Here is a 22,079-nt window from a genome sequence, read left to right as displayed (position 1 = left end):
TGCATCCCTGCAGGATACAGCCACAAGCCCCCCCCAGCAGGTCAAACTCTGCTGCTGATACGGGGTTAATGTAAAACAAAATCCTGTTTCAGCCTAAGGATCTGGGGAGATCCCCATGGGCCAGGGGCCAAGGTGGTGAGGCCAGTCATCACCCTTGCTGGAGCTGTCAGGAATTGCAAAAAGCCCAGAGCTGGGGTGAGTGGTGCACTCAGCACTGTGGCTGATATTGTCCCTTTAGGACAATATTTCCAGGTGGAGCAGGGTCCTGCACCACTCCAAGAGAGGGACTCTGACTATGTCCCTCCTCTCCACCTCCTTGTGTTGCTCCAGGTGCTCCATAAGTGCTGGCTGCTGGTGGCAGGGATGCTGGTGCCCTTGCGTGCACCACATGGACTGCAGAGTGTCCTTGGCAATGTCACCTCACCCTCTGCATCCATCCCCCAGCCACTTCCACCTCGTGTTAAGCCTTGTTGGCTTTGTAGCTAATCTGTGGCAGCTCATAAGATAACGCTGGCTCTCCCTCCTTGGCTGCAGTGATAGCAGACACTTCTTTTCTCACATCATCTATATGCACAGGAAAAATGGTGAGCAAACCTCCCCCATGCCCCTTTTAGTAATGAATCCCCCATACGACACACATGTTTGCCAGGCTTCTGTGAGAAATGAGAGCTGATGGGAATTGCATTCTACTTTGTGTGTGTTTTCTGTTAAAAAGGTTCATTTTAAACATTCTGAAAGGGCTTGGTAAATGATTAATCAGTTCTTGCAGAGTTTGACAGGGCAATAGTTTGTTTATGACTTATTATGTTTAGCTATCTATGGTGCTTTCTACTATGATACATTGTATATGCTCCCTTTGAGCACCCGAGAGTGACTGGTTAGTGTCTGATAACCTGTAACAAAAAGAATTTCAATATAGAAAACTATCCCTCTATTTAAAGAAAGAATTGTCTCCTGATGGGTTCCTTGATGAGTGATGGTCTCCTTGCACCAGCAGGTAGGTAAACATCTTGGATTGGTGAAAATCTGAGGATTCTGTCACGGGGGTTGCTGGGGACAGATTTGGTCTAGAGGAAGGAGACTCTGGGGGAAGGTGCACTGAGGGATTTAGGTGTGTAGCTGCCCTTCGAGCTGGCTGACGTGTTTCATCTCTTGAAACTCTTGAAGCTTCTGTTTACCTGTAAGAGAGTCTAAAGTCCTGGCTCATTTTCTGCATGTCACGGCACTGGATATGTCAATGTTTAATCTGTGCATGCTTAGATCCTTGGGGTGAGGAATCCGGGCTTCTTTCAGCCTGGAGGACCAACAGTCCATACCAGATCCATACCAGACCTGATCAACCAGCCCAAATATAACACAACAGTGTCTGTATCCCTGGGACATCTGGCTTTCAGGGCACTACAGGAGCATTTGTGCCATCCTTGCTTGGAAGCACTTGCACTCTGTGTGGGTTAATAAAGTACTCACTGGAACAGAGAGGCTTTGCAAGGACCAGTTAGTCACGGGTTAGGAACACTGTGATGCCATAACCCCATGAATGGAGCAAGGGTAGGGCTGGATCTGGACTCTGGGTCACCTCTGTGCACCCTCTGTCAAGAGTCCCTCTCATCCCCCCTGGGCAGCAATCAGGCTGCCAGCTAGGTCTGCAGATGTTTAAGAATCTCATGAGATGTAAGTCCTGAAGGATAGAAGGGCAGCTTCAGAAATTCCTTTTGCCTGGTGCAATCTATCCTGGGAGTCCCAGCTTCATGCTGTGCTGACTCCAGATGTGCCAGTGCCTGCACTCCCTCTGACCACCCACACCTCACCTCTTCTCTGTGAGGGGCAGGGCTGGAATACCAACTTGGCATCCCACAGGAGTTAGGAAAACCCAAAAGACCCTGGGGACAGGACAGCTTGGCTCAGGAGTCCTGGCTCCCTCCTATTCCACTTTTCTGCCACTGGTCTTCTGCTCCTGGGGAAATTGAGACGTTTAAAGCAAGTATCAGGGAGTGAAATCACTACATAGAAAGCTTGGAAACTTTCTTCATGTCCTTTACTGTTGTAGAGATTTTTGAGTCATGATGTCCTTGTGTTTTCGAGTTTTTTTATGTGTTGTTTAATATTTACAAAAAAAAAAAAGGAAAAGGGATAGCCTATCTTTCTGTTCCTTGTTTTTTTCACCTTGGAAAATGGTGCAGCTCATTTCAGAGGAGACTTCTGTCTCAAGGCTGTTTGGGAGGGAGAAAGGAGGAAGGAAGAAGGAGAGGAAAGCTCCAAGGTCGGCAACTGAGGACCGACACAGCATATAAAAATCTCTTCAAAGTGAAAAGGTTCTTTTGCCAAAACACAAGGGTTTCAGTGTAAACCACCTGAGCTGGATTCAAAGCCGTGTCAGGAGCCAGGCCAACACAGGGGAGGCTGCCGGGTCTGAGCTGCCAGAGTGCCCCAAGTGCATGTAACCCAGCCTGCTCTCCAAAACCACCGCTGTCCTGGATCACCATTTTTTGGGGGCAGCAGTAACCTCCCTTCTCTCACTTCCCTATGCCAGCCAGGACTTGCCTGGGAATGCTTTTTGTCCACTCCAGCTCTTTTTCTCAGCAAAGCCTTACTCACCCCAAGAATGCATTACAAAAACCAGCCAGGCAGCTAAGTTGGGCAGTTGGGGATCTGCTCTGATCGATCCCAAAGGTGGTGACCTCTGGCATTGTTAATGGCTCTCTGGGTGGCTTATCATCTCTGTATACTTAGATACTGATGTCATGGTGACACAGGTAAATACACCCAGCACGTATTGCTGGGCACAGCTCGGATAAGCAAGCTGGCTCTTTTCTCACCTTTCCATATAGGCTGCTCCTGCAAATTTGCATCCTGGCAGATCACACAGATCCCAGGATGGGGCCGGGGGAGCTGTGAGCCCAGCTGCACAGAGTGTATTGCCTTGAGCCTCCAGCCTCAGTTTCCTCTGCCTGTGTTTTTGTTGGCAGTGGATACTCAGCTGTGCAGCACAGGCTGGCTTGGTGATGCTTGATACAGCTGGAACATGTGTCACCTTCTGTGCATATCTCAACAAAACAGGGTTTTAATATAGTCCTGGTCTTGCAACAACTTCAATTTAACCTGTCCTCAAGCTCTGTACCAAAATATCTTCCATCCCTATTGCACTGTAGTGTCTTGCCTGGCATAAGCCCAGGAGCTAGAGAATTATAATAAATTAGGACAACTGAATTACAATAAAAACCAGATATACATATGTAGGGAAACATTCTCTTTTGCCCCTGCCAGGGTAAGAGGGGCTGTCCTGGGGTGATGGCTCTGAGGTAGCATGGCAGGCTCTGCCCAGCTGCCCCAGAGAAACACATCCCCACAAACCCACATCTCCATGCAGCTCAGGAAAGGAACAAAGTGCAGGGAGATAAAACATCACTCACCAGCTGCATCCCCAGAGGGTGGTGGGGAATAGCAGGTGAAGCTGGAGACCTCAGCGCAGCATTTCTCTGTCTGAAGCAGAGAAGTTGTGGATAGGAGGGGAAATCCAGCAGCTTATAATTAACGTAAAAACAGATCAGCTTGTGAAGTCTAGCCTGTACGCTCAGGTACCAGGAACTTCCCCTGGCCCCACTCGCCTCCAGGCTGTGGTCTGACTTTCATCCCTTCATCCTTGCTCTGCAGGATGCAGTGAGGTTGCAGCCAAGAGAGGGTCATGGGAATCCTGGCACAGATCTGCTCCAAAAAAAGCTCAGCCCAGCTGCCAGCGAACAGGCTGCCACTGGAGAGCAAAGTGAGCCAGAGCCACAGGGCTGCAGACAGAGCAGAGGAGCTGCGGCCCTCAGTAAGATTTAATTGGGTTTCTTGGTGTTTATAGCCCTTTGTTTCATGAAATAACATTGCAGATATGAGTGGCCAAGCTTTGGAAAGGAGGCTGTGAACACCTGCCTGCAACATCCAGGATTTCCTGTCCACCAGTTGGAGTGAAAGAATTCAGCAGCCAAGTTTCTGCAAAGCAGTCATGGACAGTCGGGTTACCCACCGCCTGGGAAAACATGGAAATGCTCCAAAGGGTGCTGCCAAAGAAAGGCCTGAAAATGTCATACCTGTGAAGCAGAAGCCCTCCAAGGAGCTGAGGCCCATGCTCGGGGCCATCTTGCTGGGCCTCATGCTGTTCATCGCCGTGGTGGTGGCCTGGTGCTACTACACGGTGTCCCTGCGGAAGGCGGAGCGGCTCAAGACGGAGCTGATGGACCTGCGGGCGGACGGCTTCGTCATCAGGAACCAGCACGGGGAGGTGGTGTTCCGGCTGGCCTTCCGCTCGGGCAGCCTGGACCTGGAGTCGTGCTCCAAGGAGGGCGAGATCCTGAGCTGCACGCGGTCGAGCCGGGGGCCGCTCAACTTCTTCATCCAGACGGTGAAGCCCAAGGACACGGTGATGTGCTACCGCGTGCGCTGGGAGGAGCTGGCGGCCGGCCCGGCGGTGGAGCACACCATGTTCTGGGAGGATGCCCACTGGTACGGGGGCTCGGAGATGAGCACCCAGCACTGGCCCATCCGCCTGGCCGGCTACCAGGAGCCCGTGCCCTACGTGACCAGTGACGTCTACTCCTTCCGCGACAGCTTTGGCGGCATCCTGGAGCGCTACTGGCTCTCCTCCAAGGCGGCGGCCATCAAGATCAACGACTCCGTGCCCTTCCACCTGGGCTTCAATGCCACTGAGCGCGCCCTCTTCTTCCAGGCCCGCTACAAGGACTCGCCCTACAAGCCCCTGCCGGGGCAGCCGCCCTTCCCCGAGCTCAGCTACCGTGTCTGCGTGGGCTCGGACATCACCTCCATCCACAAGTACATGGTGCGCAGGTACTTCAACAAGCCCTCCAAGATCCCTGCTGAGAACGCCTTCCGATACCCCATCTGGTCCACCTGGGCACTCTACAAGAACGACATCGACCAGGATAAACTCTTGCGATTTGCCGAAAAGATCAAGAAGTACCGTTTTAATTGCAGCCACATAGAGATCGATGACATGTACACCAAAGCCTATGGGGACTTTGATTTTGACCCTGTCAAGTTCCCCAACGTGACGGAGACGTTTGCAAAGCTGAGGGAAGATGGGTTTAAGATCACTCTGTGGACTCACCCTTTCATAAACTACAATTCCTCCAATTTTGGTGTGGGGATTGAGCGTCAGCTGTTCATCAAGGAGCCGTCAGGGCGGCTGCCAGCCATGGTGGAGTGGTGGAATGGCATTGGGGCCATCCTGGACTTCACCAACCCAGCAGCCCGCGACTGGTTCCAGAGCCACCTGCGCCAGCTCCGACACAAGTACGGCATCTCGTCCTTCAAGTTTGATGCGGGTGAGACCAGCTACCTGCCCAAGCAGTTCAGCACCTTCCGGCCGCTCTCAGACCCCAGCATCTGGTCCCGGCGCTACACAGAGATGGCCATCCCCTTCTACGAGCTGGCCGAGGTGCGGGTGGGCTACCAGTCCCAGAACATCTCCTGCTTCTTCCGCATCATCGACCGGGACTCCGTCTGGGGCTACGAGCTCGGCCTCAAGTCCCTCATCCCCACGGTGCTCACCATCAGCATGCTGGGGTACCCCTTCATATCTGCCGACATGATCGGAGGGAATTTTTTCCCCAATAAGACAAATGGGGCAGTGGAGATCCCCGACCGGGAGCTGTACGTGCGGTGGCTGGAGCTGTCGGCCTTCATGCCCTCCATGCAGTTCTCCATCCCACCCTGGCTCTACGACAAGGAGGTGGTGGAGATCGCCCAGAAGTTCACGGAGCTCCACGAGTCGCTGGTGGCCCCGCTGCTGCTGGAGCTGGCCGGGGAGGTCACCGACACGGGCGACCCCATCATCCGTCCCATCTGGTGGATCTCGCCCCGCGACGAGGCCACTCACAGGATCGACTCCCAGTTCCTCATTGGGGACACCCTCATGGTGGCACCTGTCCTGGAGATGGGCAAGCAGGAGCGGGATGTCTACCTGCCGGCGGGCAAGTGGCGCAGCTACAAGGGGGAGCTGTTTGAGAAGACCCCAGTGCTGCTCACTGACTATCCCGTTGACCTGGACGAAGTTGCCTATTTCCTCTGGGTGTCCTAACATGGTCCTCATCAGTGTGCAATGGATTCAGTGATTAATTAACCAACAGCTTTAATGACCTGTGAATTGGTATAGTTTTTTACACAGGAACACTTCATTATGAAATTTGAAGAAAACATTGAGACTTCTGGTTTTTTATGGAGCAAGTGGTGCTCCATAACTAATTAATATATATTGGATGAGTGTCTTTGTTATTGCAGTGTGACAAGTGCAATGTATAGAAACACAGTCTCTGCTCATAATCTTTTCCCACCAAGAAATGCCATGCACGCTTCTTGTTTATAAAGGAAATTACATGGACTCCTTTGTTACCCAGTTGCACAGCTGATCCCCTGAGGTATTTAAAATTTCATGTGCTTAGTGAAGGAGGCAGCTGCAGCAAATTACTTTTTTTTTACAAAAAGCAGTCTGTGGTTGTCCTGAAGAGGAAGGCACCCAAACTGCAGCCTGCATGACAGATGGGAACTGATGCAGGCGTGAAGAGGAGTTTACACTTCCCATGGCTATCTGAGTAAGGAGAAGAAAGCTGCAGCACTTGCTGTATGCTGTGGCAACTGTTTTCCCCCTTTCATAAATTATTGAGAATCATGTCCATGGTGTGGATTCAGGTAAGCCTGTAAATGTGGTGAAATCTCATGGTAGTAAAGATTAATACATAGTACCAAGTCAGGGTTTAGACTTGATAGTGCTCCCATGTGTGTTTTGGGACCATGTTTAGAGCCAAAGGGTGCAATCTGTCAGGTCCCAGGGGAGAACTTGGCCTCCTCAGAGAGTTCAGACAATTAACAAACCAGCCTGAGTGCCCTGCTGCCTCAGTTTCCCCATTGAAAATGTTCTCCCACCCTGTGCTAATGGAGATCCCTGTCCATGAGCCGGTATTCTGCCCACACAGGTGACTTCTCCTGAGTGAAGGTGTGCCAGCAGCTCCTGAAGGCTTGTGGTAGGCAGGCTGTCTGTGAAATGCTCTCCACTCTTGGTCCAGCCTTCCCTGCTGTTTTTAAACAAACAAAAGCTTAAAGATGACACATCTGAGCAGTTTGGGAGAGCCCAAGAGTCTCTGGGATGCAATGTGCCTTCCCAAAATGAGAGACAGATCTCTTTGCTGACCCCAGCACACTGCTTGTAGGTAACTGGGAGGTAAAGCTCTTGTGTGGCCCCAGGACAGGAGAAAGCTCCCTTCTTTAGGGGTTTGTCCCAGAGCTGATCCATACAAAAGGTAAACAGGGGCTGGAGAACATCACACTCACTCCAGGGCTGGTTTGGTGTCCAGGTGAAGCAGCCCCAAAACTGGCTCAGACTCCTGTTACCCATCAGGGGGTCCGTTGTACCGAGAGGACTCTGCGTGGGCACAGTGGCACAAGAGCAATGCCAGATGTTCTGGATGAGCCAGAACATCTTCTAGATGCCCCTGAAAGCAGCTGAAGCTATTGCTGGTGTGGCTGAGGGGAGGGACAACCCCACTTTAATCCAGGGATGTGAAAGGGAAGGCAATGCTCATCAGTCTGCCAGTTGTGTTCAGAGTTAACAGGATATCTCTGAATCCTTACCGTAGGCTTTCTTCTACTCCGGGATAGTAGTTTCCAAGGAACGCATCTCCCCCGAGGTTGAGAAAGTGTTTCTGAATGCTACTCTGTTGCTGCTTTGAAGCCCCAAGGAGTCCCTGACATATGAACCAGGAACAAGAGGGTCCTGGAGGGGCCCAGCAAGATTCCTCTGGCTGTTGTTGCTGTACCAAAAAAAAAAAGCTTTCTGCAAAGCTGATGCCCTCGATGCTGAGGAGAGGTGGGAGAGCCAGACTCCAGCCCCCTCATATGGCACCTCTGCCTGTGTAATCAGTGTGTTCTGTATGCACACACAGCTCTGCCACCCACCTGCATCACAGACTGGGTGGAAAAAATAGGCACCACTGAGACTTTCTGCAAACTCTGGAGATGACATGAGATGCCTGGTACCATGGCTGCAAAAATGCCTCCCCCATCCCTTTCCAATCTTTCCCCCAGTGCTTTTCCCTGCTGCCCACCCAAGCCACAGGGAGCCATGGGGGGTGGGTGCTGGAAGCATCCTGTGAGCAAGTGGCACCACAACCACCTCCCAACACCCTCCTGCAGCACCAGGGCTGTGTGCTGACAGAGGAACATCTTGTTTGCCTTGCTAAGCTGCAGTCCTGATTGGTTTTTTGCACTCCCAGTGCTGAGCAAGAGCTCTTTGCTGGAGGTGCTGGTGACATGGGACTCTGCCCCAGCACACAGCTCACCACAGTCTGCTTATTTTTTGGCAGGGGCAGTTTATTGCCCTTAATCTTTGATGATCACTGAGATAAAAACCACCTAGCCCTCCTGGCAACATAATAAAATAAATAAAAATCTCTGTTTTTCTCTACTTGGCCTCTGGGATGTTGCATCAGCCCAGACCATCTTTTATGACTCTCCTGGCACAAGACATCTACAGGCTGGCAGCTCCCACCAGGCTCGGGACGAGCTGAGACTGAGGAGGTTGTTTTTTTCCTGAGCTGCCAGCCTGGCCACATGCCCTAAAGGTCTCTGCTGCCGTCAGTTTCTCCTTCTACCACGGTCCTCCCTAGCCCTGGGGTCTGCCTGCGTGTTGTTTTTTTCTTAGTTTTAATAAAAGCTGTTATTTTGAGCAGCATGGACATGCTCACAGCTAGGATCTCATGGGTCAGCACCCACTGCTCTGCTGTCACCATAGGCACCTCCTTGAAATCCAGTTATGAACTGGGCTTTTGCTTTAGCCTCGGTGGTGTTTCGACTTTGCCATAAGCACTCCCCCCTGTGCAATACACAGCTGTGGATGTGTTTTCAAGCACTGCCATTTTAGCTGGGATGCAGCACAGAGCTGTCCCCACTTGCCATCCCCGTATCCCCGACGAGCCTCAGACACCCTCTCTACACACAGCACCAGCTTTTGGGAGGATGCAAACCAAACCTAAACCTAAAGCACTGATTCCAAGGAGGACCTCTGCATTATTGAGGATCTGCTGCAAGCCTGTGACTGCTGCAAGTTGCCAAGGTCTTCAGCAGGGCCAGCTTCACCCTCCATGTAATCATCAGCAAAGTGTATGGATGCCACTCACATCCAAGGAAGAAGTTAAAGGAACGGCATTGGGAAAATGTCTTTTATTGCAAAAGGAGTGAACTGAAGTTCCTCTCATTTCTTAAGCCATGCTGAATGTGTTGGCCAGGGCTACTGATGCCTGATGGCACAAGGCAGCTGTGGTTTGTGCAGTTAACAATGGGAAGGGAAGGAAAAACATTATGTGGGGCAAAGGGGGATGGTGTGGGGTAAGGCAGGCTCCTAAATGAGCTTCACGTGCTCCATTCCTGGGACTTTCACAGCCACAAATATCTACTCCATCCCCATCCTTGCTGTCAGTGCCATCTGGAAAAGGGAACCCTGGGCAGTGGGGACAGCCAGGGCCCAGAAGGACCTTCTGGAGTGCCCGAGGGGAGCTGAGGGCAGGCTCCTCTTCTTCATTTCCTGCAAACAATCCCAAAGTATGTGTCCTCTGAGAACAGTGTGGACTAGTAAACCCCCCAGAGTCAGTGTTGATTAGCCTTTTTTGGGTGGATATCAGTAAAAACGGGCAAGACAGTATGGGCCCCACCCCCGGGGTTGACACAACATCAGGGTTTTCCTGGATGTGGTCTTTTCCAGGCCACCCCTAAGGCACAGCTATTTTCCTTGCTGTCAGGACCTAAGAGAGGGCAATCCTTGATCCAGTGGGATTGTCTGCCACCACAGTAAACACAACAGTGGGGTGACTGCCAGCTCCTCCTTTTAAAACATACACCAAAGCTGCAGGCTGCCAGCTTTAATTAAAACAACAAAATCTCAACTGTGATTTCAGTGACAATAAGGGTAAAAAAAGCCCCAGATACCCGTGAACCACCAGCTGAAGCAACTTGGTCAAGAAAAACATAGTTAAACTTCTTTTTGTTTTCCAAAATTTTATCTCAATCAGGGTGATTCATGTTACAGTTCATACCAATTAAGAATTACAAAAGTGGTTAAAAACAGACCCATCAGCATTACAGTCTGACATAGGACAGCATGTGCAAACACAAGCACCCAGGAAACCCGATACACAATAGTGCAAGCTTCAAACTTCCATCACATGAGCATCGCATGTGGAAAGGCTGAATCCAACTCCCAAACCTGTTTTGGGGCTTTTCCATTGCTGAGACAAGCTAATTCTTGCTTTGGCCAGTGACTCATGGTGTAAATCAGAGAAATCCCCCTACCAGCAGTTCTCAAGGTGTCTGTGCAGAGCTTGTGGTCTACAAGGTCCAAGAGATCCTCAAGTCCTGCAGTGCTACAGCACAGTGTTAGAAGTAGTGGTTTTGGTAAAAAGTTGGATGGAAAGGGCACCCAGAAGCCTGAGACACCTTAAGGCAGCACTGCTGAGTCTATCCCCAACACCAGCCCTTACATCCTCTCAGCAGCTTTATCCTTCCTCTGCTGAAATCCTGAATAGCCATACAGCATTTAGAAAAAAAAGGGTACTGTATAATCTTACCCAATTATGACAGAGTTAAATAAAAAGAAAACTAAAACTTTGTTAATAAAAGCCTTTCTTTTGAGGGGAGGGGAAAGAAGACAGTGTGTCTAATGGAGAATTTCCTCCCTGACCTCCCTGACAGTGCCTGATACCACTGAAAGGAGATTGAAGGCACTCATCTGGCTGCTCCCATCATTTTAATAGCAGAGGGATGCTAAGAGGAACTCTGTGTTTCTCTTCACACAGTCTCATTCCTTACTAGCGAGGGATGTGGTGAGTGGCACAGAAACGGGGGAAGAGAAGACATGCAATATCTCCTGGGATCCTTCCCATGAAGTCCTATGCCAAGGATCCCACTTCTACATTGGCAGCTGAGCTGTGCAGCAACACCCCCTCCACCTAATGACTCCCACACCAAGGGATGACAAGTATTTCAGGTTGAAAGGGAAGAGCTGGAGCCTATCAAGGCATGACCTTTATGAATTTCTGGAAGTCTCTCCACACCCTGTCCTCCCTGTAGGCTTTGGCCACACTCATCTCCAGGAGATCCTTACCTTCACCTCACCCTCCAAGCAAGGCCCAAGTCCTGCTAGTGCCCTGATGAATGATGCTGAGATTCCAGAATTAACTCCTTGCCAGAAGGAATCTGTAACTGGTGCTGTAATCATTCTTTGTACTGGTGGTGAGGAACAAGCTTGAGTGCTTCAGAATTACAAGCCTGAGAAACAGGCTTTGGAACATACTTGTGCTCCAGCTGGGCAAGGACCTATAAGGCTCCCCTTACATCTCATTTTGAGGCTGAAACACCAAATTATGCAGGGCAGATTCAGATCTTAAGGGATGTTCCAAAGAGTCCTTCAAACCAGACTTCCTCCCTTCCTAACTATAAAACTAGATTCAGATTTTGCCCCTAACACCTAAATTTCTCCTCCTGGATTCCACCACAACCCCCAGGTTTAGTGCATCTCTTTTTCTGCCTCCTGTAAAGCCCAGTGGTAGGAGACATACTTTGAGAAAGATCCTCACTGGTACTCAACCCTAACCAAAACATGAACCATCTCCCTCAGTGGCAGACTCATGCTGGACCTATGCTCAGCCCAGATACAATCCTAGGAGAAGCCCCAAGGATACTGAGCTGTCCTTGGCTGGTGCCCCAACCCTTCCCAGCCATTGCAGTTCAATTGCTTCTGCGGAAGCTCATTAAAAATTCAGGGGCTGACACGCGTTCCCAAACCAGGGCACAGCCGGGAATGTCCTGCCTTAGGGAGGAAGGCTGCCAGACTTCAATCCTGCTCGCTCTGTCTCGAATCTCCATAAATGTATCTTTCCGTATAAAAGCAAATGGGGAATCTGTGAAAGAGTCATCTCTGCAGCTGCAGGGGACTTTGGGTGCAGGATCACATCACCCCGTGTCCCCTCCAGAAGCCTCTGACAGCAATCCCACCTCTGCTGCCTGAGGAAGACCCTTAGGATCCTTAGGACTCTCCCAGAGAGAGAAGAGGGCTGACTCAGAAAAACCCTCACCCAAGTCATCACCTCCAACCGCGACCTCAGGCGGGTGTTGGTTTAATTTCACCTCAGATGAGAACGTTTCCGTGGGCGCAGTGAGAACACCCGCTGGCACAGACCCTTCAGTCCAGAAAGCCGGTGTTTTCCACCCACGGGCAAGTCGGGTAGCAGCAAACCTCCCCGCCAATCCCGGACACGTGCTGCTCGCGGGAACCGGCTGTTCCTGGGGACGCGCCACACTCAGTGCTTGAGAGCGGCTTTGCTCCAGGCAGTCCTTCTGCCAGCAACAAACCTCATCTGTCCTTAAAAACCAAAAAAAGGATGGCATCAGCAGGATAATCACGTAACAAAGCGGTTTCATAAATGTTTAAAAAAGACTGATGGGACGCGCTGGTATGGGCAGCGCCGCTCTAGGAACGGCAATGTTGATGCCCAGGGCAAAATACAAAGGCAAGAGCCTTGTACAGGGTGTCAAATGGGCGAGGAGGTGGGATGCAGCTGTCCCAGCGGGCAATAAGCAGCCCATAAAATTAAAACACATTGAGTAAACTGGTCTGCTTGGTAGCCAGGAAAGCAGGAGCACAGGGCAACTGTTAGTCCAGTGCCACGCTAGACAAAAGGGGTAAAAAAATATGTGTATATATATATATATTTTTTTTTTCTTTCTGTTTTTAAAAATATCCTTTTGAATATATTTGCCATAATTTAAAACTTATGGCAGGCTGTGCTGCAGCAACCCTCTCACACTACACACCCTCATACCCACTGCCAGGTGCTCCCACAGAACTAGAAACGCTACCACTGGCACTAACCAACCTCCACATCCTGAAATCCTTGGGAACTGAAAAGGTATTGGGTTTAATAAGTGTCTGCAGACAGACTGACAACTTCTTATTGATCTGTACAGAGAAATTTGCTGCCTACTGTTATCCAATCAGAGTTTCCCAACTGACCCAAATTAAAAAAAACAAGATCAATCCCCAAATAAACAAAAAAATTATCCCCAAGAACAGTGAAGTCTATATAATTCCCCTCCTCCACCCCAGTCTCAAATGAAATGTGCAATTAGAATTATTATCTGTTAGAAAGTCCTAGGTAAGGCATGGTTATTCAAAAGCTGGGGAAGAAGCCTGTTAGGACACCCAGAGGAAATAGGCAACTTCGTCCAGGTCAACGGGATAGTCAGTGAGCAGCACTGGGGTCTTCTCAAACAGCTCCCCCTTGTAGCTGCGCCACTTGCCCGCCGGCAGGTAGACATCCCGCTCCTGCTTGCCCATCTCCAGGACAGGTGCCACCATGAGGGTGTCCCCAATGAGGAACTGGGAGTCGATCCTGTGAGTGGCCTCGTCGCGGGGCGAGATCCACCAGATGGGACGGATGATGGGGTCGCCCGTGTCGGTGACCTCCCCGGCCAGCTCCAGCAGCAGCGGGGCCACCAGCGACTCGTGGAGCTCCGTGAACTTCTGGGCGATCTCCACCACCTCCTTGTCGTAGAGCCAGGGTGGGATGGAGAACTGCATGGAGGGCATGAAGGCCGACAGCTCCAGCCACCGCACGTACAGCTCCCGGTCGGGGATCTCCACTGCCCCATTTGTCTTATTGGGGAAAAAATTCCCTCCGATCATGTCGGCAGATATGAAGGGGTACCCCAGCATGCTGATGGTGAGCACCGTGGGGATGAGGGACTTGAGGCCGAGCTCGTAGCCCCAGACGGAGTCCCGGTCGATGATGCGGAAGAAGCAGGAGATGTTCTGGGACTGGTAGCCCACCCGCACCTCGGCCAGCTCGTAGAAGGGGATGGCCATCTCTGTGTAGCGCCGGGACCAGATGCTGGGGTCTGAGAGCGGCCGGAAGGTGCTGAACTGCTTGGGCAGGTAGCTGGTCTCACCCGCATCAAACTTGAAGGACGAGATGCCGTACTTGTGTCGGAGCTGGCGCAGGTGGCTCTGGAACCAGTCGCGGGCTGCTGGGTTGGTGAAGTCCAGGATGGCCCCAATGCCATTCCACCACTCCACCATGGCTGGCAGCCGCCCTGACGGCTCCTTGATGAACAGCTGACGCTCAATCCCCACACCAAAATTGGAGGAATTGTAGTTTATGAAAGGGTGAGTCCACAGAGTGATCTTAAACCCATCTTCCCTCAGCTTTGCAAACGTCTCCGTCACGTTGGGGAACTTGACAGGGTCAAAATCAAAGTCCCCATAGGCTTTGGTGTACATGTCATCGATCTCTATGTGGCTGCAATTAAAACGGTACTTCTTGATCTTTTCGGCAAATCGCAAGAGTTTATCCTGGTCGATGTCGTTCTTGTAGAGTGCCCAGGTGGACCAGATGGGGTATCGGAAGGCGTTCTCAGCAGGGATCTTGGAGGGCTTGTTGAAGTACCTGCGCACCATGTACTTGTGGATGGAGGTGATGTCCGAGCCCACGCAGACACGGTAGCTGAGCTCGGGGAAGGGCGGCTGCCCCGGCAGGGGCTTGTAGGGCGAGTCCTTGTAGCGGGCCTGGAAGAAGAGGGCGCGCTCAGTGGCATTGAAGCCCAGGTGGAAGGGCACGGAGTCGTTGATCTTGATGGCCGCCGCCTTGGAGGAGAGCCAGTAGCGCTCCAGGATGCCGCCAAAGCTGTCGCGGAAGGAGTAGACGTCACTGGTCACGTAGGGCACGGGCTCCTGGTAGCCGGCCAGGCGGATGGGCCAGTGCTGGGTGCTCATCTCCGAGCCCCCGTACCAGTGGGCATCCTCCCAGAACATGGTGTGCTCCACCGCCGGGCCGGCCGCCAGCTCCTCCCAGCGCACGCGGTAGCACATCACCGTGTCCTTGGGCTTCACCGTCTGGATGAAGAAGTTGAGCGGCCCCCGGCTCGACCGCGTGCAGCTCAGGATCTCGCCCTCCTTGGAGCACGACTCCAGGTCCAGGCTGCCCGAGCGGAAGGCCAGCCGGAACACCACCTCCCCGTGCTGGTTCCTGATGACGAAGCCGTCCGCCCGCAGGTCCATCAGCTCCGTCTTGAGCCGCTCCGCCTTCCGCAGGGACACCGTGTAGTAGCACCAGGCCACCACCGCGGCGATGAACAGCATGAGGCCCAGCAAGATGGCCCCGAGCATGGGCCTCAGCTCCTTGGAGGGCTTCTGCTTCACAGGTGTAAAGTTCTCGGGCAGGAAGGTGTACATGGTGCTGTTTTCTCTACAGCCCTTTGCAGAGGAGTGGGAAGGAAGCAAGTCAGGGTCTCTCAGCAGAGGAGAAAGGGACTGTTAGGAGAGTTCCCACTTCCACAGACTCCCAGAACACTCATCTCTGCAAAAGAAGGGGATATAAATAGTGTCAGAAAACCCTCTGAATCAAGGGACAGCATGTCATCCATTTGCTCTCTCAGTCTTAGCAGCTCCCCCAGCCCCCTATTGCCCAACTGTGACGTGCCAGGTGCTGTACGCCGAGTACCAGACACCATCTCCAATTACCCAAGGCAAGACAACACATGTGGAAAACAGCCTGGGCCCCACGCCGAGAACAACCCCAGGGCAACAAGGACCAAATCATTGCCATAATTAATGTTCTTTTCTTGTTGGGAGCCTTTCAGTGAGGCAGGAGTGGAGGCTGGGAGGGAGTAGAAGGAAGCTGAACAGGAGCCAGATCAGCCCACTGACAGTGTCTTTAAGAGACAGGGATAACTAAGAGCCATGAAAGACACCACGTAATGAATTCCAGGCAGCCTCTCCTAATTTTAATCAAATTGCCTCCCTGGCAGATTTAATTCAACTCATCTGCAGCACCATCCACTTCCTGTCCCCAGCATGTCCCCAGCATGTCCCAGCTGCTCCAGCTGGGTGATGCTTTGCAGTGAAGGTGGGAAAATCCATGCTTCTCCACAGCTCCCAGAGAGCCAAACAGGGCTGGGGTACCAGTTGCTCATGGCTGGTTTTGGGGAGCATGTAGGGGGTGCAGTAAGCAGCAAAGCGTGGCTGTGGAAGGTACCACACCAGCAGCCCCCAGCCAGAGGAGAGCAGCTGGCTCTGCCACGTGCTCAGAGCTCTACGAGGGCTCTGCATGGGAGAAAAGCTAACTTTGCTGGGAGTGAGCAGTGCAGGACCTCCAACAGGCTCTTCCTCTGCGCAGTAAGGCTCCAGGCTGTGTTTCAGCTCCATCTCTCTCTCCCCTGCGTGGCCCCGGGGAAGCGGACTGTGCCAAGAGCCTAATGGCTTTTCCTTGGCCATGGTCTGGCTGGGCTCCGCCAAGCATAACGCCCGGGATCCAGGGGAAAAAGTAAAGTAAGGACACGGGAGAGTGAGAAGCAAACACAGCTGCAGGAGGAGCAGGGGCAGGGGGAAGGAGCTGCAGAGCTGCAGACCAGCTGGCTGGTACCTGCCCGGTGCCAGCAAACACGGCACACTGCCTCCTCCCCAGGCTTTGGGGCTGGAAACCTGCCAGCTGCGGGAAAATCAGAGGGCAAAAGCCCTCTTCTGGGGCACAGATGAACCTGGTTGCAGAGGCTCCCTCTAAAGGGGTTGGTTTCTTTCTTAACAGAAGGGAAGAAAAAGATCCAAAATGAAATACAGAACCCTCTCCCTGCCACAGGCGCGACAAGCCAGAACACTCTGCGCCTCAAACAGACCTTTCTCCCCAGAAAAGGCAAAGAGAAGCAGAAAGGGGTCCTGAGCACCACCTAAGCCCTGTTGCTCTGCTACAGGCATGCCCATGTGTAAACCCACAGTAGCATCTGTGTACAGGCTAAACGAAACATTCCGTGTTTTCTAATCATCTTGAAGTGTGTATTGAACTAGACCTTGCAGCTGGGGGAACTTTTTGTGTAGCCAGACAGGTCATTTTAACCTTCCCCTGGGAGCGAGTAACTTTCTAGACTGCCAGTTGCTTTAAATGGGATTATGGAGGCATTAGGAAGCGATTAGCCTGAACAGGCGATAGGTTTAGTTAAATGACTTGTCCCATGGCCAACTCCCACGGAGCCCTCACTCCCCACAGGATGGGGACAGCTCCAGCCATTCCAACTGTGTCACTCAGCGATGGATCCTGCCCCCAGGAGGGCAGTGGGACTCTCACCCACCAGCACATGTGATGCAAGGCCAGCTGAGCCCAGCAAAAATTGGGCAATAAAGGCAGGGTGGTGGTGGAAGCTGGTGGTGGGAAGAGGCTGTGTTTGGGATAAACCTTCATCTCCTCTCCCAACTCTTGCTTTGCTTTAGGATGAACCAGAAGCAGCACAGGGCTTTACCGGGGATGGCGGGCAGGAAGGTTTGCGGAAGGATCTTGGCCAAAACCAGCACAGCTGAGCAAAGCCGCAAGTGGTAGGATGCTTCTGGAAATACAAATGGGTATGCTGAGCCCAAAAAAGCTTCCTCCCTCTCAGCACTGGGAACTTCTGAGATGCCAGAGAGAGAGAGATGCAAATACCTGTCACCTCTGTCTCAGTCCTGCCTTAGCTGGGGACTGCAAAGCTCAGGGGGGAAAAATATAAAATGCAGCCTCCATCAAGCAGGACTTGTAAATTATTTGGGAAAGTAATTTTTTTAAAGTTTTCACATTTTCTGTACAAAAAAGAGGGGAAAATGGTGTTTTCTTTCCAACTCTCACTTAGGGTTTTAAGTCCAAGAAATGTTTGATACTGCCACCTCCTCATTCCATGTAAAACTGACAGCAGCACCCAGGGCTTTAGGGAGTTTCTGGATTTTTATCTCCCTTTCAGGAGGCTGGTTTATTATTTATGAACTACTTCCAAGCTGCTCTATTTTTAGGCTGTTTCCTTCTTTTACCCCCCATGTGCTGGAGCTCATGGCATACATGAGGGAGTCATCACTGCCGCTGTCAGTAGAGAAATAAATGTGTTATTTTAAGAAAGATTTTGCAGCCTGTTGTGTCCCTTGGACACTGATCTGCCTCAGAGGGATGTGAAGGCTGGGTGATTGAGCTGGTGGATTTAATGCTGCTCTGGTTGCTATGGCTGGGCCAGGATCAAACCCTGTGGGCTGATGGACATTGCCTGCTTGGAGACTGCTCCAACAAAGACACTTGGAACTATGTTTTTGGGCATCACCCAGCACACTGATGGGATAGAAAGGTCTCCAAACCCAATCCTGCTCTGTGCCCGTGCAGTCCCTGTATTTTTTTTTGCCTTGTTAACAAAATGCATGTTCTCCAGTGGGAGATATGGCTCCATCCCAGGTGAGAGCTAAGTCTCCCAGGCTCCCCAGGGACGCCTTCCACCTCTCACTCACGAGCTGCAGCCTGCAGAGGTGCCTGCTCATGAACTGCGTGTTTCAACATTTTTTTTTGGAATGCTAACTTGTTATTTTGCTCCAAGATGACATTGTGGTGACCTTTAACTCCTCAAAAAAAAAGAAAAACACCCAAACCAAGCAAACCAACAACAATCAAAAGAAAAAGAAAATGGGGAGGGAGAGTGTCAAAGTCAAACAGCATGTTTGCAGCTTGCTGTGCTGGAGCTTCCCAGCTGACTCAAAACAAAGCTTTTTCTTTGTGTTCTGTGGAAGCAGCGAGCCATCTTGCCTCAACCCAAGATGAAAGCAAAACATCTGAGCAGGACACACTTTACGGAGTAAAAATAAAAATCCATTTTTTGACCGCTTCTATTTTTACCAACACCGCCGCTAACCACGGGCTGCGAGACCCACAGCACCACTAACCCCAGCCACTTTGCAATTAGGACATTCATTTAAAGAGGGTCAATAGCATACAACTGGTCTCTACTGCCCTGAAAGGGTCAGGTCTGAACCACGCTGGGGGCCAAGCTTGTGCTGGGGACACACACCCATTTCCCACGCCGGGATGCCAGGAAGCCCTTGCCTACGCTGCAAGGTGCTACCGCCTCCTCCCCAAACATGTTGGCAGGAGTCGAGCTAAGGAAACAGCACAGAAACGCTGCAGCTTTCAGCAGGAGGCACCCCCAACCCCATACAAGAGAAGGGAATCAGGATAGCAAATTAAAAGAAATTTCTTCTCTGCAAAAAAGCTGTGGGAGCAAAAACACCTCCACGTGCCCAGTCTGGAACTCCCTGTGGGGAACCAGCCCTGACAAAGAGACTTTGCACACCTGAGATGGAGGACAAGCAAACCCTTCCTGAGGGTTTCATTTCCCTTGGAGGGGTCTGCAGCAGAGCACTGGAGTTCTCTGAAGGGCTTTGTGGGGTCAAATATGGTGAAATCACTGTTCCACCTGCTTGGTGCTGTAGGTGGGACAGGTCGGGGCACCTGGTAAAAACCCCTTCACGGAGCACAGGGCTGCTCCCCACACACCCTGACTCCACATGGATCAGAGGCACCGATTCCCTCCCGAGTCCTGTGGATCCTCCCAAATACCACAGCAGATCCCCCCAGGGCTCTGGGTTTATCCCTGTAATGCTTAAGCCACCTTGGGGTGGCACAGACCCCCGGCCCCTGAGCCAGGGTAGCGACTCTGCCCTAGCAGGGATAGCGAGGGGGACCCTCACCTTCACCGTCCGCGCTGTGGTCAGAGCAGGGATCGACAGCCTGCCTGGTCTGAGGGGCTCAGGGAGAGGCTGCGGGGAGGGGGTTGCCTGCCCCTCCTGCAAAGTGACAGACCCTCGCTGCTGGGGCTGTTGCAAATTCCCCACAGCACTCGACTGCTGGACACGGACAGGCCCAGCCAGGGGGCAGCTCATCCCGCCGGGGGCACGGTGCCCCGGGTACTTACCTATCCACTGCTTCCCGGGGATCCCTGCCTGCCGCCCGGCTTCATCACAGATGCCTTTTTAAGCACATAAAACCCGAGCACAGCTACACCTCCGCCTCCCCGGCAGCTTCGTCCTCTCCATCGCGTCTGGGGGCTCCCGACCGCTGCTCCGCGTCCACGTAGCAGAAGAGGGACCGCACGTCAGCCGGCGTGTTCTCTTCAGGCACGACGGATGCCGGATGCAGCCAGACCCTCTGCCTAGGGTGTGCCAGGGAAGCGGCGCCCGGCCAAGGGGAGCTGCCGCAGGCACTGCCGGGGCACACGGGCACACACTCCCGGAGTCCCGGGATCCGGGCTGGCATCTCCCCTCCCTGCCAGGCGGGCGAGAAGGGACGGCGAAAGCTCATTCCCTCCTGCACTCACAGGAGCTCCAGAATCAGAAAGCAAAATAAAAAACAAAACAAAACAAAAAACAACCCAACACACGGTTTGGGGTAGGTTTTCTTCCCCCCCCGCGCCACCCGCCAAATTCCTGCGATTTAAGCCTCGAGCCATAAGAAACAAGCAGTCCCACTGCTGCCGGCTGGTTTGTAAGCCAGGATTAAACAGCACTGGGCACCCAGAGGATAAACCCCGAATCCAAGGGGGCCACGTCAATACAGAGCTCATCTGCAAAGTGCAGACATGCTGCCAGGACCTTACTCCATCTGTAAGAGGAGGCAGGAGATTTGAAGCTGTGGCATTAGCTCTGCCCAGCCTTAAATACTTTCACCTATACTGTAGGAATCGTGACTTTACAACCCAGTTTTGTCCTTTAAAGCTTCCAGTGTCAAGTGATGCTCCAAATCCATTTAGACACCTCATCCAGCGTCTGAACATGAATACAAAATAGCCACTGGGAGCCAATTCTGGCAGTAGACGACTTAATATTTAACACCCCTGGTAATTCCCCCTTTACAGCATTGTCTTTCTTTGTTCTTCACTCTGTGTTAATTAGCAAGATGAAGTTTAATAAGCTGGTTTTTCACTTGCACCGTGCACACCTCTTATGGTGCTGACGTCTCATGACTAAACCATGACCAGAGGCTCTTGCTTTCCCCTGCCTGGAGGCACATCATGGCACCTGAATTTATCTGAACCTCAAAGATTGGGGGAGACTTTAAAACAAAGTGAGGTGTCCTGGTCCACTTGTATCAAAGTGCATTGGACATAAGGGAGAGAAAGTTCCAGGGCTCTCCCTTCAAGGACATCTCTCTGTCCACCTTGGAGAAGTCCTACAGGCCCTGGGGGAGCTGGAGGCAGCCTGGCTCCAAAATTGCAGTCCATGGGGTAGCCCCAGAGCCCAAGAGCCAGCTTCTTGGCACCTAAGGGGCCATCAGCTCTTGTGCCCAACAGCAGCAAAAGCAAAACACCAAATGCAAGAGGCTCCACCTGCCTGCATGCCAGGATGATATAAATCACTCCCCCCAAATAAAGGAGAGTGATAACTACCATAATTTCATCACTCCCACCAAGGAGCAGCACCAGGTAAGGAGGTGGCCCAGCAGCCAGGCATTGAAACCTCCACACGAGGCATCAGTTTACTGTTAGCTTATTTCATTTGTCACGTGTACCGTATAAGATCCACAGCCATCAAGATTTCGGTGTCTTTGCCGCTGTCTGTTGGTCCCTCAGCCCAATTCCATCTGGTATACGATGTGTGCCATCAAACACCTCATCACTCCAACAGCCTCTCCCCAAAGCGGGTGTTATTCTCATTTCCTACTCATCTCCCTCCTCCAAGACAAACCACCCCACAGCAGGACCCAGTGCCCTGTTTTGCCCCCCCCCCAGATTCTTAAAAGAGCTGATTCAGCACTTTGGGAGCACTCAGCATTCCAGATGCTGAAGCAGGCTGAAACCTGAGCTCACCCCAACACCCAAGCGCTACAACACGATATGGGAGAGAAATGGAAACATAAGCACATCCCTCTGGCACGGCACGGCGATTTTCCAGCCATTGAGTCACCATGAAACTCCAGGCACTGGGCAGTTCCAGAGAGCTGTGGATGGCTAATGGAGCTGGGCTGGCAACTCAGGTCCCTAAATTTGCATCTGTATCCAACAGTCAATGAGACGGGACAACCTCGGGCCAAATGCAGTCGTCATTCCCTTTAAGGGTTCCCTTGCATGCTCCATGTGCAGATCCAGTCATACAGACACAAACTCCCAAACCTCACTGTCCACCTGGCTGTGCATCATGAGTATCCCAAGGCGGTAAGGGAGGGGGAAAGAGGGAGTAGCATTTGTGCTTTCCAACACTCTTTGGCTGC

The 22,079-nt window shown here is 52.0% G+C and overlaps 2 protein-coding genes across 2 annotated transcripts; one reads left to right on the top strand and one right to left on the bottom strand.

Moving 5' to 3' along the window:
- Positions 1–3,857: 3,857 nt before the first annotated feature.
- On the top strand, positions 3,858–8,458 carry LOC103761146 (myogenesis-regulating glycosidase). The gene is made up of 2 exons (XM_018077335.2): positions 3,858–6,687; positions 7,632–8,458. Exon 1 carries the CDS (start codon positions 3,989–3,991, stop codon positions 6,077–6,079), a length of 2,091 nt encoding a protein of 696 aa, XP_017932824.2. The 5' UTR covers positions 3,858–3,988; the 3' UTR covers positions 6,080–6,687; positions 7,632–8,458.
- Positions 8,459–10,018: 1,560 nt separating this feature from the next.
- LOC103761133 (myogenesis-regulating glycosidase) lies at positions 10,019–19,925 on the bottom strand. Its single transcript, XM_018077275.2, has 2 exons — positions 19,789–19,925; positions 10,019–15,398 (listed from the first exon to the last, which is right to left on the bottom strand). Exon 2 carries the CDS (start codon positions 15,272–15,274, stop codon positions 13,238–13,240), a length of 2,037 nt encoding a protein of 678 aa, XP_017932764.1. The 5' UTR covers positions 15,275–15,398; positions 19,789–19,925; the 3' UTR covers positions 10,019–13,237.
- Between the last annotated feature and the right edge of the window lie 2,154 nt (positions 19,926–22,079).

The sequence above is a fragment of the Manacus vitellinus genome, unplaced genomic scaffold, assembly GCF_001715985.3.
Source record: "Manacus vitellinus isolate BGI_N305 unplaced genomic scaffold, ASM171598v3 scaffold_36_pilon, whole genome shotgun sequence".
Classification (NCBI taxonomy): Eukaryota; Metazoa; Chordata; class Aves; order Passeriformes; family Pipridae; genus Manacus; species Manacus vitellinus.
This window is presented reverse-complemented; position numbering and strand designations above follow the sequence as displayed.